Below are 16,184 nucleotides of genomic sequence, written 5' to 3'. Positions count from 1 at the left end.
TGTGACACATCTTGTAAATGAAGTATGAGGTAATTTGCTGTATTCCAACAAATATAATTTGATACAGGAAGCAATAATATTGCATTTGTTTTTTCTTATTTTGAATGTTTAGTCAGAGTTGACTGTAGCTAGTGCCACAAGAAATGTAAATGGAGTGTTAGCTTGGTAAGGAGTTTATAAACTACATTTTATCAATTTTACTTAAAAGCAGATCAACATTTTATTTCAAAAAAAAAACCTCAAATAAATGTTTTTGGGAGTTCTCCATCTAACTTAGATACTGCTGTATATGAAAACACAGAGATTTCTTTTAAAAATAAATATTTGTTTAATTATTCCTGTATCATTCTTATTTGCACTGAAACAGGGACCTTCAGTCTTAGTGAAAATTTGATGAGTGAAAAGGAAAGTAAACAAAAATATTTCACAAGCAGTGCATAGCTGTAGTCTGCTTCAGTTCTAGCTTCAAAGTTTATTTGTGAAGTCAGTGCTACAGTAAATATATTCTAACATTTGCCTATGTATTTCTTATGCTTTTCATATTCGTGGAAGTTGGTTTTGTGTACACTCAAATTTTGCCCTGATTTTTAAATTTTATTTTATTTTTCAGAAAGCAAAGATAAGTATGAAAATCTGAGAGAAGAAATTCAAAAGCCATTGTTACCTGGTTACCAAAATTCAACACGCCTGTGGGTGGGGAGTGAGAGGGAAGGAAACTACATCATCCTGACCATTTGCTTCATTGACCTTTTAAAATTTGTGTTTTGTTCTCTAGAGTTTTCCACCAACTGATGTGTTATTGTGCATTCATTCATGAATGTAATCACTTTAATGGAGTGCCCAGAAATAGGCTAGGTATGGACTTGAAACACCTTCCCTGTACTCTCTTATCTCCTTTGCCACTCAAAAATGGTATTGTGTAAAGTGTACGGTATATTACAAATAGGACAAGTCAGCATGCATAAAAAGTGGTATCTGCATCAGTTCTGAACATGCTGAAAATTGCATTAAGTTGAACTTCATAAGAATGCTACTTGATACAGTAAAACATTTCCATTCCTACTGGCAACATCTGACACAAATACTTCATGGCACTGCACTTAGTTTAGGGAAAGAAATGTTACCCCTAGTGAATTGTTTGTATCCGTTTCATGTTGGCATTTGTAGTTTGTATTTTGAATTGTTAAGTGCTGTTTATACAGTATAATCAATGCTTTCCCAACTTGTTTGGTTGCCCTCCATGACTAAATATTTGTGGAACAAGATGTTTACTGTAACTATGTTTAAAATCGATAAGGCAGCATACTTTTACTTCATCTTCTGCCAGATAGCGAATGCCAGGTAGTATGGGGGTCAGAAATCCAGCATTTAAAAAAAAAAAAAAAAAAAAAAAAAAGGCAGAAAAATACAGAAAAGCACAGAAGTATGATAGAGAGTATGAGAGATTTGGCTATTATAGTTTGTTAATATATAAAGCGGCTAATACTTTTACATGAACTTTAGAAGGTATAGTATAGTTTTAACTGCTGATCACTTAAGTCAGACAGGCTTTTGGCCACATGTACATGACTTCCCTTCTGGAATTAGCTTTACAGTTAATTTAAAACTCCTTTAGAGAGCTATTAAAAGATGCACATGGAGACAACATTTATGGAAAACAGTAGCCAATTCTAGTGACAGAACATAGACTACCAACTAATTGACATCAATTTCACACCTAACAGAATTACAGACATTTCCTCCAGGCTTTCAGTGTCCCTGACTAGGAGGTTAATGATTGAAATATATGACTTAGGGCTTCCATTTTAGACCACATGCTTACTTCCTTTTTGCAATCCAGAATTTGCTGTATCAGTTTTGGACTGCTCAACTGATAACAACCCCTTCCTCCAGTCCTTATTTATGAGCCCCAAACCAATCAGTTTGATAACATTTTTCTTTCTAAGCTAATTTTTCCTGAAAGCAGACCGTGTGAGCAACTCAGTTGGATGCACGTGCTTACAGCTTTGGAGCCTGAAAGACACTGGGGTAAGGCAATGAGCTCTAACCTGCTGAGTTGCATTATTCCCTGTCTAATCGAGCACATCAAGAGACATTCCGAGCTGTTCAGAGGCTAATATACTCTACAGGGTGTCATAAAAGGAAGTGCAAAATATGACCTCAGGAATCCGTTATTCTTCACATATTCCAAGCACTAGAAAAGATGGGTTTTTTTCACTGTGTGAAAAGCAAGTCTCCTGTTGCTGATAAACCTATGAAAATCTGTACTAGCAGTAATTTCTGGCAGGGATATAAATTACCAAGAATGGAATTCTAAAATTTTGTGTTGATGGGAGTAACATTACTATTTGGGGAAGAGAAAACAAGAGATTATTTGCTGTTACGACTAACTTATGGAAAAAAAATCTTTAAAGAGTAAAGCTATTTTAATGGCACTGATTCAAATCCATGTTTGTATTTATGTAAACAATAGTCTTCTCCTCCCTAACTTTGCTCCTAAGTGCAAGGATACAGTAGCATGTTTTCATTTGTAGCCTTCCTGTTCTCTTCAGTACCTACAGTATGTATATTACTATACTAAATGAAATAATAGATCATCTAACAAAGATCACTATGTGCAATACTGTATTTAGTGTTTCTATTCCAATTTTTTTAGAATGTTAATTTATAAGAAAATAAAAGGAATAATAATGAAATAACTGCCTTCTCTTGTCACTCTCTGGCTATGCTGTAGTGTGCTACAAACTATTTGCTCCCTAAGCACCACATCCCATTCTGGCTCCTGTGATCAAGGAAGAGCCTTTGTGAAGAGAGCAGAGGAAATAAGACTTCTCTTTCCTTGCCTTTTGGAATGGTAGAGACAGTAATTCCCAGTTATGCTGATACACTACCTATTCCCCAGGTGGTGGTAGTGAGAGCTGCAGCATTCTTTACCCAAGGAGACTATGTAAAACTCACTTCTCCAGCTTGTGAATGCCTCCCAGTCTTGCATTTGGCTCAGGTTTGTAACCTGGTCCTACTACATTGCTGAGTTAAGAGTCTCAAGAAAATGCTAGTAGGGTAAAAACATGCATTGAGAAGTATAATCTGCATATTATAATCCTTTTATAGATATAAAAGTGTTTTAGCAACCTCCTAAAAGGTCCAGTAGCCTCCTAAATCTGTCACACACATACATAGCCTTTCCACAGGATCTGCAGCATGGATGCTAGAAGTTATTTCAAGCCTCTCTCTCTCTGAAGTGTCAAAGGTTGACTGCAGCTGATGGAACCATATTATAATCTTAAGACACATGCCACTACATAGATTTTTCTTTCATCTTACTAAGACCCAGCCTATTTGGTAGAACATGGAGGAGCTCTTTTATACAGCTCCTCTCCAAACTATCTCAAACCTCCATGCAGCACCACTGTGCAGCACCACAGCTGACCCAAAAAACATCCAAAGGGGACTCACAGCACTTTTTACTTCTGCTCTTTGTTTTTAGCAGCATACTCAAATTTTTACAGAATTCTGGACCAATGCTCATTTGTTTGTTTGTTTGTTTGTTTGGGGGGTTTTTAAAGAGCATGAACACCTCACTGGTCCCCTCTCCCATCATTTGCTGCAACCCCCTCTTTACTGCAACATCAAGCACTCTGCATTGAAGAACTGGCCCTAATTCTACAAGAGTTGTCAGAGACAAAATTCTGAGCCTTTGTTGATTGTTAACACCACACATTGCTCACTGTTACTTAATGCAGCAGCAAAAGAAGGACTTTCATACCTGAGCAGCAGATGTGATGTGCTGGCAGAACAATTTGGTTTTTATGAGGAGCTAAGAGGATTCATGTTGTTTTGCCCGCCAATTAAAGCCTTTCAGAAGCATGGCACTTTGTCATGTCAGGACACTGTAGTGGGTTAGCTTTTTTTATAGCACCTTTCATCATCCCAAAACAGTTCCAAAACTTAGTTAAGTATTAACCAACTGTGGCAGTGGGAATAATAATTAGAGGGATCTTCCACAGACAGACTTTTTTTCTTGCCCAATTTTTCAGTGATCAGCTTAAAAAGTTGGAAGCAAATGTTAATTTCATTGAGAGAACATATAGCAAGTCATTGCATTGCAATTATTTTGTTGCAGACTCTAGGTTAAAAGCAAAGCCAAATTTGTGACAAATCCACTATACTACTTATTTCAGTTACACAAATTTTAAACTGCTATGGACAGAATAAGTGAAAACTGATGAAGTTGAGTTTTACTGAATATAGTGTAAACAAGAAAGAGAGAAAAGAGAAAACCATGCCCCAATACCATTCATGTCTGCAACCCATCAAGAGGATTCTCATTACAGAACAGATTCTCTGAGTTATTCTCTTGCTTACAACTGACCCATCTGTTCCTGTATATGATATTCTTCCAACCTACTTATAAGAGCATCCAGGGGTAAGTCCATTGCCTCAAAAAATGGTGTATAAATGCTGTCTTTCTGAACATAAAGGGTCCCAATTGCATCAGCACTAATAAATGTTATCTCATTTATTGCCAGCTGCTGCTCAAATTTACTGTCTTAGAAGCATCACTTGCCACCCACCCCAAATTGGGGCCCTGCCAACACAGCAGTCCCACTGTGGTTGAGCTTAACATGCACTGTCCTCTTCCCCTTCCCTGTCCTTTAGCACCTGTCCACTTTAAGTAACTGCACCTGTCTGACCTACAGCTTTTCCATCTGCCCAGAGAGATTTGCCTTGTTCTTAGGTTGCTTCCACAAGTGGGAGATTTTTGGATCACAGAGTTTGCCTCTGGTACAACGATGGTTCAACAGTTGGGCAGCAACAGAGAGAGAACTGGAGCTGGAGTCTGGGCTGTGCCTCAAGCAGCAGAGGTTCAGGTAGGTGCTGGGCAATCCATGACCTGCAAAGCAGGAGGCTGGACAAGAGATGGGTGGGAATGAGAGAGGGGCATTCGAGGAGGTGACTGCTGAGCTCCCTTTGAGCCAAGTGACAGAGGTGCTTGGGAGGTCTGAGCAGAGAGCCCTCCCACATCTGGGAAGCTAAGGCAAAGCAAAACACTCATTCTCTAAAGCCCCAGCTACTAAAAAACAAAAGAAGTCTCCCAACACTGAACTGTGAGAAGATGTGGGCAAGAGACAGGGAAGGGAACACAGCAAAGGGCTCCTACAAGCACAGTGCCATAAAAGACAGAGCCTTCCCTTGCTACCTGTGGTCTAGGTTCTGCTTCTTTCAAGACCCATCACAGGCATCTCTTCTGGTCACATGGAGGCTCATCATTCAATGTGAGAGCTCCCTTTCCACACAGAAATTTTCCCTTGAGAAGCTGAATTATCTCTGGGTTGGTAAAGGAAAAAAACACCACAAACCCCAAAATACTATCTCATGTTTGGACTGCCAAATGTTGAACCTATTCAAGAGCTGACAGCAGCAACTAAAACTCACCTATATCTTAGGGTATAACTTTTTTTTTCCTTATGAGTAGCTTGGTGCCTGTTACATAAGGATCTGTATACATTTTAAATAAAATTATTTAGGTCAGTTACTCCTCTTATAGCAAACAATGGCAGTGTTTCAGCCAGTGGTGGAGCTTTGTTCGTCAGTTTACCAAAAAACCCAGAATAAGTGCATGCAAAATCAACTCCAGAATCTAAGAATAATGCATTTTATTATTCCCTCTTGCCTTCCAGGTACTTCTGAGGTGAGTGGGAAACAAGGGGAGCAGTTAGGTTTTCCCAACCTGTCAGGGTGAGCCATCATTCACCTATATTTGGGAAGGTGAAAAGGAAGCTGGAGAATATACTGATTAGAGAGCAGTTGGACACGAACTGTTGAAGCAAAACACCTGGATGCCATATAACCCTAGAGTAGCTTTATTATTTAATCTATAATTTAATAGTTGACCTATAAAATAATTACATTATACTTAAAGCATTTCTTCATTTTTTGTTTTCATTTATAAAACAAGAATTAAATACAGTTTTAACCATTACAAGCTCAACTCAGTTTTTTACATAAACACAGCTCCTAGAAGGAGCTTTAAGCTGCAGCATATTCATATTGCAAACTGGTGAAAAACCCAGGCAGGGCATAGCTTAAAGGTAAAGATTCTTGCACGTTTTTCTTAAGTGAATTTACGAGGGTGCTTTTCTGTCTCTGGTCCAAAGTGTCTGACTTTCAGTTGATTCCTTTCAAGTGACGACTGAGATCCCCGCAGTCTTAGTAGACTATATTGCCACCTTCCCCATCCGCACCCCACCCACACCCACACCCTCAAGACTAGTCTGAATTGTGCCCATCCTGGGGCTGGCACGATGCCGCAGGGCAGCAGCAACAGCCCCTAAAGCATTCCCTGCGCCAGGAGTGTCCCTGTGCACTTCTGACACGTTGGAAGGTCAGAGCAGAAAAGCGATGTCTGTTCCTGTAAGAGGGCTGCCAGACCCCACCAACCTCACCCTGCCCACGGCAGTCCCTGTAAACCGCTTGGAGCTCTGGTGGAGATCAGTCCCCAAAGCCTCTTAGGGAGGCCTGTGCCACATAATGGGGACCTGTGGCTCTGAAGCCCCGGCTGGCGACAGGGCTGAACACATTAACCCCTTGAAGTGGCTGCGTGCACAGAGGCTGCTGGGGAGGGGCTCCGGCAGCAGGCTGCAGATGCTGAGCTGTGCAACATGCACGGGGAGTCGGCGTGTCATTTTTAATTTGTAAGCTTCAGACAACTGCATGCGCACCGGCTTTGGTTTGGGGGAAGGGGCTGGTTTGAGACAGGATTTTAATGCAGCTGGGACTAATACAAATCAGAACTGTAACAAATGGGATATACAGGACATGTTAAACTCCATCAACTGAATAACAACGTAGCATGATTTAAAATGAACTGCAAGTGTTCACCAACTTATTGCGCAGGTCTCCAAAACTGAGTGGACCACCAATAGTGTAGCAATTACAACTTACTCTCTCCCTGCTCCCACAGCTGTGACCCATTCCAGCAGCACTGATTGAGGCGTTTGTCCTTTAACACTAACACATTAACATGGTTTCCAATCATGGGAGAGACACCACTCCCAAAACTTGATGACACTTATGTAGCTTTTATATTCAGTCCAGCAATGACCAAACTTTGTCCTTTGTGTGACAGTGCTTTTATACCTTTGGGGACGCATCATTCCCTTAAACATTCTCTCCCACTACCCTTCTACCTCCCCTGGTTTGAGCAGGCATAAAAAATATAAGGTCAGAAATGGATGTTGTCCTTTTTGGAGTAAGAAACACACACACGTATCTAACATACAAAGCCTACCAAAAGCATAGTAAAACCATGTCCATTTTAAGCCAGGCAGCCAACCTAGCAACCGAGTCTCTTAACATATTTTAATCGCTGGCATACTCTGCCACAAGAAAAATATACATGGCTAGGTCTGTAATACTTTAAACAGCTGTTTACTATAGCTAGGTTACAAAATAAACACTGCTGCAGAGGCCATGTGTTCAATATACTCTAACCACAACAGCATCAGAACCCACCCTCAGTCTGCTCTGTGGTCACCGTGGCTGACCCAGCGCCTCGCCCTCTTCCCCTTGCTTCTGATCTGCCGCTCAGACAACAAGCCCAGAATCATTTGTCATTGCACAATTGAAGCCGTCTTAAGGAGAGGAGCCTCGTCGGAAAGTCTCGCTTGCTTTTCACTCATTACTCCTCGTTACTCTCCCTCATCTGTGTCCCCCGGTCCTGGGCAGCACCCCAGCACTTCCAAGTGAGAGAAGCAAGCTCCAGACCAAAGCACGGGGAAGGCGTTCTCAACTTGTGGAGGGAACTGGAGTGTAGGGCAGAGGGCTTTACTCCACACAGTGGAAACATTTAACGCTGGATTCAGCCAACTGGTCACTTAGATGATCAATCCCAACTTCTGTGAGCCTGCTCCACTCCAGAAGATTCAACTGCCAAATAATATTTAAAATACAATGAAATTTTATGGTGAAGTGCCTAACGCAGCCGGTTATAAAGTGTTATTCCAGCGGGCAAGTGACAAGGAACCTTTCCTTGCTGGAGAGATGCCTCCTGAAAGAAAACAAAACACCAAAACAAAAAAGGAAAAGAAGAAACAAACCAACAAAATGGACAGTCTGCTCAGTGGAAGAGGAGAGGCAGCAGTAAAGCTGATGGAGACGACACCAAGCAGCAGCTACGTGCCTGTTCTCACAGTTTGCCCGAGCTGTTCAGATTCACAGACATGCACCGGCACTGCTTGACCTTCTGAATCTTCTTGAGTCGGAACGGTGGGTCCAGCTCGGGGCACTCCAGCTGCACGGTCGAAGAGGTGACCTTGTGTGGCTTGCAGAAGGCACAGGACTGGAAGGACTCCTCCTCCTTCTTGACGTGCCGCGGGATGTAGAAGGAGTTGCACTGCCCGTAGCAGAAGCGGTTGATGATGGTGCGGCTGATGCAGCCCTCCTCGCTGACAGTCTGCCGCAGCGGCTGCGTCTTGCACCAGTCGCTCTTGAGGTACTTCCTCTCGGTGACCACCAGGGCCTCCTGGCTGGAGGCCAGCACCTCCTTGTTCAGCTGCTGCCTCCGCTCCGAGTGGTTGCTGCTGCTGCCTTTGTACGGGGAGGGAATGGCACCTGCGGGGCGGTTTTTCCTGGCGTCCGATACTCGGACCAGCGCTGCCATCAGAAGAACAGACAGGGCAAATTTCCAAACCATCCTGCAAAGGCAACGCAAGGCACTGTTAGAAGAAACATTTTCAAACCACAGAACTGGAATGGAGTTGGTACTTCAGGCATGCTTTCAGAAGAAGTGGAGATCTTGCCTTCTTTATAATCCCATCACTTTTCCTAGATTAGCTCTATTCTAGGGTGATTACTTATCAGGAAGAGGCCGGGCCCTTTGGAAAGTCACACTGCTCCCCCTCCTCCTCCCCAAACTTTCCAACTACTTGTTTTTTCCCCACAGGGACTTTGATGCTTTGGTGGCTGAAGTGGTGGTTTTACAAAAGCTTCAGCCAGATATGTTTCCTACTTCTCTGTGAAATCCTGGGCCAAACAGCTGGGCAAACTCCTGGCTAGCAAAGGCTCAGCTCTTGCCAAGAAGGTGAGAGCTGATTGGGGATGGCAGGGGAGAGGGGAAGGGAATACCAGGTTACACAAAGTGCACGCCCATGTCTCTCCAGCCCCCGAGTGCCAGCCCAGCCTCATTCCCCACAGAAGTAGCAGGGGGTGTCCAAAAAAACTATTTTTATTATTTTAAATTGCTTCTGAAGTTTCTTAGTGCTCTTATGGCACTTACAGGCTTGTATTTGTTGTCTTTGCATGAGGCCAAAACCTTGATGGATTTATTTTTTCAGTAAGAGGAAATGCTTAAACACAACTTAGAGAACTTCACAACTGCAAGGCCTCTTGGGCAAATGGTTTAAGAAGGTTTGTAAACATGAGAGGATTCAATATTTGTTTTAGATTTTAAGGAATAGGTTAGAGCATAAGCTTGCTGCTAAGTTAAAATGGTCAGCCAGATGGCAAAAATATTTTTTCTGTGGTTTTCTATTACATATTCTTGTTCTGTGGAGCATCTCTTACCAGCTCTCGTCCAATTCATTTTTGTAAGGGGTCTCAATGTGCTTCCAGAACATCAGACTAGGTGTACTAAATTTCCTTATAAAGTCACTAGTGAACTGCTAATTTGACAGTTCCTTTCACATCACTCTCCCTGGGAAAAGAGAACAGAGGGTCTCTTCAGTGCCAGAAGTGGGTGCACAGAAGCTTCCCACTTGGAGACTAGAACACTTCCAAGTCTTTCTTTATCCTCACTGAATATTTTTATAGTGTACAGAAGAAAGACTCATCCCTCACCTCACAGTAAAGCTTCAAACCCTTCCAATGGTTTTAATCATTGGAATTATTTTAATTTTTTTTTTCCTTTAGAGAGCTATCTAAACAAAAAAACTACCATCACACTGGTAATTATAATGTCTAACACTATAGACACTTCAGATGTTGTACAGCTACTATTATCTGGAAAACATGTCACTTTCCAAACAATGACACCAAAAGATCAAAAAAGTGTTCTCAGTAAAGGTGGAAAAGAAGACAAGAATAGCAGAAACAAATGCTTCTCACCTAATAAAGCAGACCTAACATGTTTAACTTCTGTGGAGATAAAGAAAAGGAACTACTCTAGCAGACAAGATGACATTGCTTAAGGTTATTTTCTAAGTCTACAAGATCTCAATTTTCTAAGTCTACAAGACTTGGACTAAGTTTCTAAGGGGAGAAGCCTGAAGTGCTGAAGGAAACAAAAATGCCAATCCTATAGCTGTAAACAGAGGATGTTCTGATGCAGAGTTAAATTTCACCCAAGTGTATGCTTGAAAGAGAACCACCTTTCAATGGAAATCAGTGTTCCTAAACCACAAAAAAGTTCATTTATCTGCAACCATGCCATCTCCCCCCTGAACACCCACTGTAGCCATGGGTACTTTAAATCAGTGGCCTATTTTCACACTGCTTAGCATTCAGCATGCAAGTCCAGAAGTTTTGTCCAAGGTCTTTAAATGAAGCAAGACTAGACTTGGCTTTACAGGCAGGTATTGTCGCCAAGTCCACTGGATGTCAACCCACACAGCCAGGCCAAAACCTAATCAGGTAATTAGTTTCAGTTGAATACAGTGTTCCATGCTTCCTTTCAAATTGTTCTCGTGTTATTCTGCACTGATGGCTGCATTTCAGTAGTAGATAAAACAACTGATTCCCAGCATTTTGTGTTTTATATAGAAAGGGGAGGAAAAGAAACCAGATTTACAAACCTTTGTCTTCTAGAAAAAGACAGAGGTGAACTCTCCACAAGATGCCTTATGCCACATTTCTCAGGCATACTCTTCTACCCTTTTGAAACACAAGGGATACTGCCTCTCCAGTGTCATTTTTCTGATCCTGGCATAGAAGAGGACAGCAAAGGTCAGAAGGAGAGACACACCCTTTCCCCCACCCTCTCTTTTCTTGGGATTATCTTTAAGGTTTTTTTCCAACTTTCATGACTCTACAATTCTATGAAACCCCATCTTACCATGCCTGCCCTTTCTCTTCATAAAATGAAACTTGAAAGGACATGTTTCCTTTCTGTGCCAAGAGTGGTGGTCAAGCAGAAATCCTATGTAGGAATTCAGGAAAGCTGACAGAGAACAACAAAGTCTACAATATAGAGAAATACTATAGCAGTATTCTAATTGCTTAAATGGTTTTATGTAGGCTGGAGAGCCATTCAATAGAGTAAGTAGGATTTATTCAGTAAGTCTGTGTTTATAACTAATAAAGCATTATTAATCAAAGCCACTATTGTACAGTTATAAACCAAACACTGCAATACGTGCAGGTACTTCTACAGACAGGTAGGAACACACCACCTATTTCTGTCATTGATCCTTATCAAACTTGAACCTTAAAATATTTACATAACGGAGTAATAATCTATTCTACACTAGCAGGTCAAATGTGCATTCTGTCAGATCGTGGAATTTCTAATCACAGTGTTACCCCTTACTAGCCTGCAAATCACCCCTTTCTAAGCCCTGGCATACAAATCCCCTATTCAAGCTAGTAAGGGTGCAAACAAGGTCACACGGTGCCAGCAACTTGCCAAGGACTACACATATATTTTCAGCACTCACATGCAAAGAGAAGAGAAACTTCAGGACTCCCAGAGAAAGAGATTTTGGCAAACTGAATTTGAACCCAAAGCAGGACGGTGAATGCTGTCTGTCTGCAGACAGAGCGGGATGAGAAGAAACACAAAACGTATTGGAGAAGAATCCGGCTTTTGGCAAGGACAGGGCAGTTCTGCCCTACTTAGATGGAACAGAATGAAACAGCATGTGGCTGAGACCATGCAAGTGAGAACTGCCCCAAGACACCAGTGCCCCTACAACGTGCACCAGTGCCAGCCTGGGCCCCCCCATTCCTGCTGCGCTGGGGGTCCCCATAGCAGACCTAGTGGCAGATCCCTTGTGACAGTTTTCAACTTCTTCAAGCGTTGTTGCCAGCTGCTGCCAGTTCCCCACACACCTTTTTTCCAGTGCGTGAGCTGAGAATAACTTAACCTTAGACATGACACCTAGCAAGGCCTGGCTTCATTTACATATCACATGGCAAGTTTTTTCTCCCTGAGATAAGGAAATCAGCATCAAGCATGAGTTCATGAACTCATCAAACCCAGCATGCTGGAGCTGGACTATCAGGCCCAGGAGTGTAAAAAATCCCTGGCCATGGAAGCAAGAATGTCAAAACCCAGCTCTGTCATTCAGAGGTCAGGTCACTGCTAGGAGGGGAAGACCCAGGATCACTGTGTCTGCCCCTAGCTTGATTTCTTCTTTGTATCCAATTACTGTGTCATAAAGTACCCACCAACATAGGCTCCCTTTTCCATACTGACCTCCTGGCCCTATAACTCATGCATTCTTGAAAGTAATCCAGCTCCAGAGCAGGACAGGCAGTAATGTAACCCCCAAAATAGCTTACAGTTTTGTGCCTATGGAAGTTGTCTCTGCATTGGAGCATTGGATTCACTTTCAGAATTCAAGGTCATTGTTTTCAGAGAAGTCTCCCTAAGAAGATGTGGGTGCTATGGTCTGAAAGGCAGGACAGGAGGTAACACCAGAGCCCATCTGTGCTGAGTGGCCGCTCTGATGTTTCCTCTAGTTTTCAAAGATTCTGACTGGGAATTCCTTTTTGAAGATCAGCCTACTTCAAGGTTGCAAGTGGACTGAAAGGAAGTGCAACTGAAAGATCTCTGTGATATTTTATGTTAGCTGCTCAGGAAATCAGGAGGTGTGAGACCCATTTGTTTGCTTTAGCACCGACTTTGTAGCACATACAAAGCACTCAGCATTATCAGCATTCCTGGAAGAAGCATCCAACTCTCTGATATAGGTATGACACAATCATCTCTTCACCAGACCTTTCTGGAGGGAATTCAGAAATAAAAGTCACAGGCAATTTAAAACAAAACAAAAGACAACAACAACCAAAAATCCCCACCAACCAAAAAAAATCAACCCACAACCAAAAAATCCAAACTGGCAAACACCTGTCTTACCATGGAATTTGAGACTCTACCTATTCAGCTTAATTACAGTTTGGATTCATGAAGAAGATTTAGTACTATAAACCTATCATACACCCATCAGAAGTACAGTCTCAAGTACTGTAAAAGCCAGTGGCTAGGAAGATGACAAAAAAATTCAGACTTTTTTTTTTGCTTTTTGAAAAATTTCTATTTTAATTAACAGCTGAAGGGCTTCCCTTGGACAAATATTTCTCTGTGACTACCAGCAAAAGGCAGGCATTACAGACCAGATTAAATCAAGTCCCATTACGTAGTACAGTACATAGATGGCCATATTTGACCACCTGTATCACTTGCTTCCAGTTTCCACCCTGCCAACATCAGAGAGATGAGAGCCTTCCTTAGAGGTCACTTGAGCATGGCTGAATGCAGGAAGCCCTGTTACCAAATTTTTTTTTCCTAGGCCCCCCCTTACATTCATATTAGACCTAGTCAGAAAAAGAATCTGTATAAACCAGTCAAATGTATAATAACATAAGAACACAATGTACATGGTTAGTTCTCACATTTAAGATGGGACACAAGAAGTGTTCCTTGAAGACAAGCCAGGCAAGAGCTTTTCAAAGAACTAAAACTTGGCTTTAGCAACAGATGTGGATAGCCAGGAAATATCAAATTCTCTACCAGAAAGCCAAAAATGCTATTTATTAAATTTATTAATAGTTAGGCATGATTCTAATGGTACTATGTTCTCATAAAGACTTCAATAAAGACTAATCAGGCATCTTTGTGCAAAGGAGGTATTTGGTGCTAACTTTTCTCTTTTAACTATCCTTTGGAAACTATTTCTCCCATGTCACAACAGCATTAGCAATAACTGAATACTGTACTGTATCTCCTGTTGCAGAGACATGGGCGTCTTATTAAGTCATTCCATCACTAATAGATTCCCATTACTAAATTGCCAAGAGTGAGGCCAGCTACAACAACAAAACATGCAGGAAGCTGGGCAGAGCAAACTTTTAAAAGTGTAAAAACCACAATACTGCAGCTAGGATTCAGTTATTCAGATCTGCATTGTAGCAGTAGTTACCATGTCCTGGGAGTACAACGCATCACTTTTCAAAACCACTGCACAAAGCACAAAAGGCAGCAATTATTTAAACACAAATATCTAATGCCATTTAATGAAATTTACAGGCAGAAATGTTTCCATTCTTGTCCTCTAAGAACCCCTTCTACAGTGATTTGAAAGAAAGCTATTTTGTTGCATCACAGCCCTAACAGAGGATGGCTGGGGGGGAAAACATTTCTTTCAGACTTAATAAATTCCTAGTACCCTCACTGGCTGGCTTGAATGGAGATCCTTCCTCCTCTCCATCCTCCCTCCTTTCCACAAAGGAGATCCATCCTCTTCTCTTGCACCAACACCTCTCCCCCAGAAAATCAAGACTGCCTACACGGCACACCACAAAGCTTGGAAGGAACCAGGCAAGGTCCTGCTGCAGGCTGGAAGTCTCAGGAGTCACACTCTACTGTGCTTTGTTTTTTGAAAGGGGGAGACAAAGTTAGCTTTCAACAATGCCAGGCTGCATTCCTCAGAATAGAACAGCATTTCCCCAATAATGCCAGAACTTAGAAGTTCTCCTTATCAAGACAGTTCCTGCAAACAATGAACTTAAAGTATTGAAAAATAAGGTAAATCATCAACAAAATGGAAGGTTGTAGAAGACACTGCTGGAGACAGTCTATGCTAGTTGAAAGGATGTTCCATCGTACTAATTCAGCTCTCACTGAATAGATTTTCTACTACCAAGAGCTTTATCTTGAATTTTCCCTGAAAAGACTGGGAGTTCAAAAGAATTTTTGATCCATACACAAAAATATAAGAGGAACCAACAATTCAGCCAATTATTCCTGTCTTTCAGCAATGTGTTATGTGTTATTTTTAGGACAGAAGGAATAATGAAGAAAACTGGAAAGTAAACTAACCCTTGAAACTAAAACTAACCAGCTTGAATGCTGGGTTTTTCCTTCTCATGGGAATGGGTTTTTCCTTCTCATCTTGTCCTCTCTCTTTCTTATCTGCCTTTACTGCCAGCAGAAATTCATGTTTAAAACCAGTGAACTATTCTTTCCTTCAGGAACTTAAGACAAGCTCATTCAAACCTTGGTTAAATGTAACTGGTCACTTCATTAGTGTTACAGGATCACACTACTCCAGCAGTTCTTCTCTGCACTCTCATCCTGCCACAAAGTATATTGACCTAAATATTATATCACTGATTTATAGTATGCGGCTCTTCATAGGCTGAATCCTTCTAATCTTGCATAGAAGTTAAACCTGTGGTTTTTTGGTTTTGATTTTGTTTTAAGTAGTATAAGTGCTGGAGGAATAGAGAGAAGTTTCTCATTTTTTAAAGCCAGGACCAGGAGTTTGTGAGGAGAGTCACTGAAGAACCTGGTTGTTCCAGGTTCCAGAAGCTCCAGAAGACCGGAGAGAGGGGAAGGAAAGTATTGATGAAGTCAGGCCTGGTATTTGGACATACTTCTACGATTAAGGAGATGGAAATAGGGTTAGGCCACTTGGAATGAATATAAAGGGGTTGTCAGAGAAGTAGAAATGAGACAAGGAAGGTTGAGGCCATCTGGAATTAAATCTGGCCAAGTATGTCAATGAGAACAAGAAGGCTTCTTCAAACCTAACTATAGCCAAAGGAAAACCAAGGATGATGTGGATGCATCACTAAATGGAATGGGGATGCTGGTAACAGAGGATGCAGAATGACTGAACATCTTTGAACTGGTCTGATATGACATCTCTTAGGCATCTCTGACCCAGGAGACAAGCATAAAGGACTGCTGGTAGGAAGGAGGACTGGGTTAGAGAACACCTAAGCAAATTTGACATCCACAAGTCCATGGGCCCTGGCAGGCTGCATCCATGAGTGCTGAAAGAAGTGGTGGACACCATAGCAAGGCTGCTCATGATTTTCTTTGAAAGGCCATGGCAGCCAGGAGAGGTGCCTGAGGACTGGAAGAAAGCAAATGCCACACCAGTCTTCAAAAACTGCAAGAAGGAGAACCCAAGGAACTGCTGGCCGGTCAGCCTCACCTCAACCCTGAGAAAAGTGATGGA

At 41.8% G+C, this 16,184-nt stretch overlaps 2 protein-coding genes across 2 annotated transcripts in view; one reads left to right on the top strand and one right to left on the bottom strand.

The window, feature by feature from the left end:
* FMN2 (formin 2) overlaps positions 1–7,749 on the top strand; it is a gene marked incomplete at both ends in the record, with an annotated part of 159,221 nt that extends 151,472 nt beyond the window's left edge. Inside the window, 3 exons of the mRNA XM_084202637.1 lie at positions 4,739–4,871; positions 5,682–5,739; positions 7,503–7,749. Of these exons, the coding sequence (XP_084058763.1) occupies positions 4,739–4,871; positions 5,682–5,739; positions 7,503–7,749 (438 nt within the window). The remainder of the gene's footprint in view (positions 1–4,738; positions 4,872–5,681; positions 5,740–7,502) is intronic.
* Positions 7,750–8,188: 439 nt separating this feature from the next.
* GREM2 (gremlin 2, DAN family BMP antagonist) lies at positions 8,189–10,907 on the bottom strand (the record flags this gene model as incomplete). The annotated part of the gene is made up of 2 exons (XM_084202754.1): positions 10,791–10,907; positions 8,189–8,696 (listed from the first exon to the last, which is right to left on the bottom strand). The coding sequence occupies exons 1-2, from the start codon at positions 10,856–10,858 to the stop codon at positions 8,189–8,191; spliced, it is 576 nt and encodes a 191-aa protein (XP_084058880.1). The 5' UTR covers positions 10,859–10,907.
* Positions 10,908–16,184: the final 5,277 nt, after the last annotated feature.

The sequence above is a fragment of the Fringilla coelebs genome (assembly GCF_963513975.1).
Source record: "Fringilla coelebs genome assembly, chromosome: 3".
Classification (NCBI taxonomy): Eukaryota; Metazoa; Chordata; class Aves; order Passeriformes; family Fringillidae; genus Fringilla; species Fringilla coelebs.
Note: the sequence above shows the minus strand (reverse complement) of the source record. Positions and strands in the feature narration are given on the sequence as shown.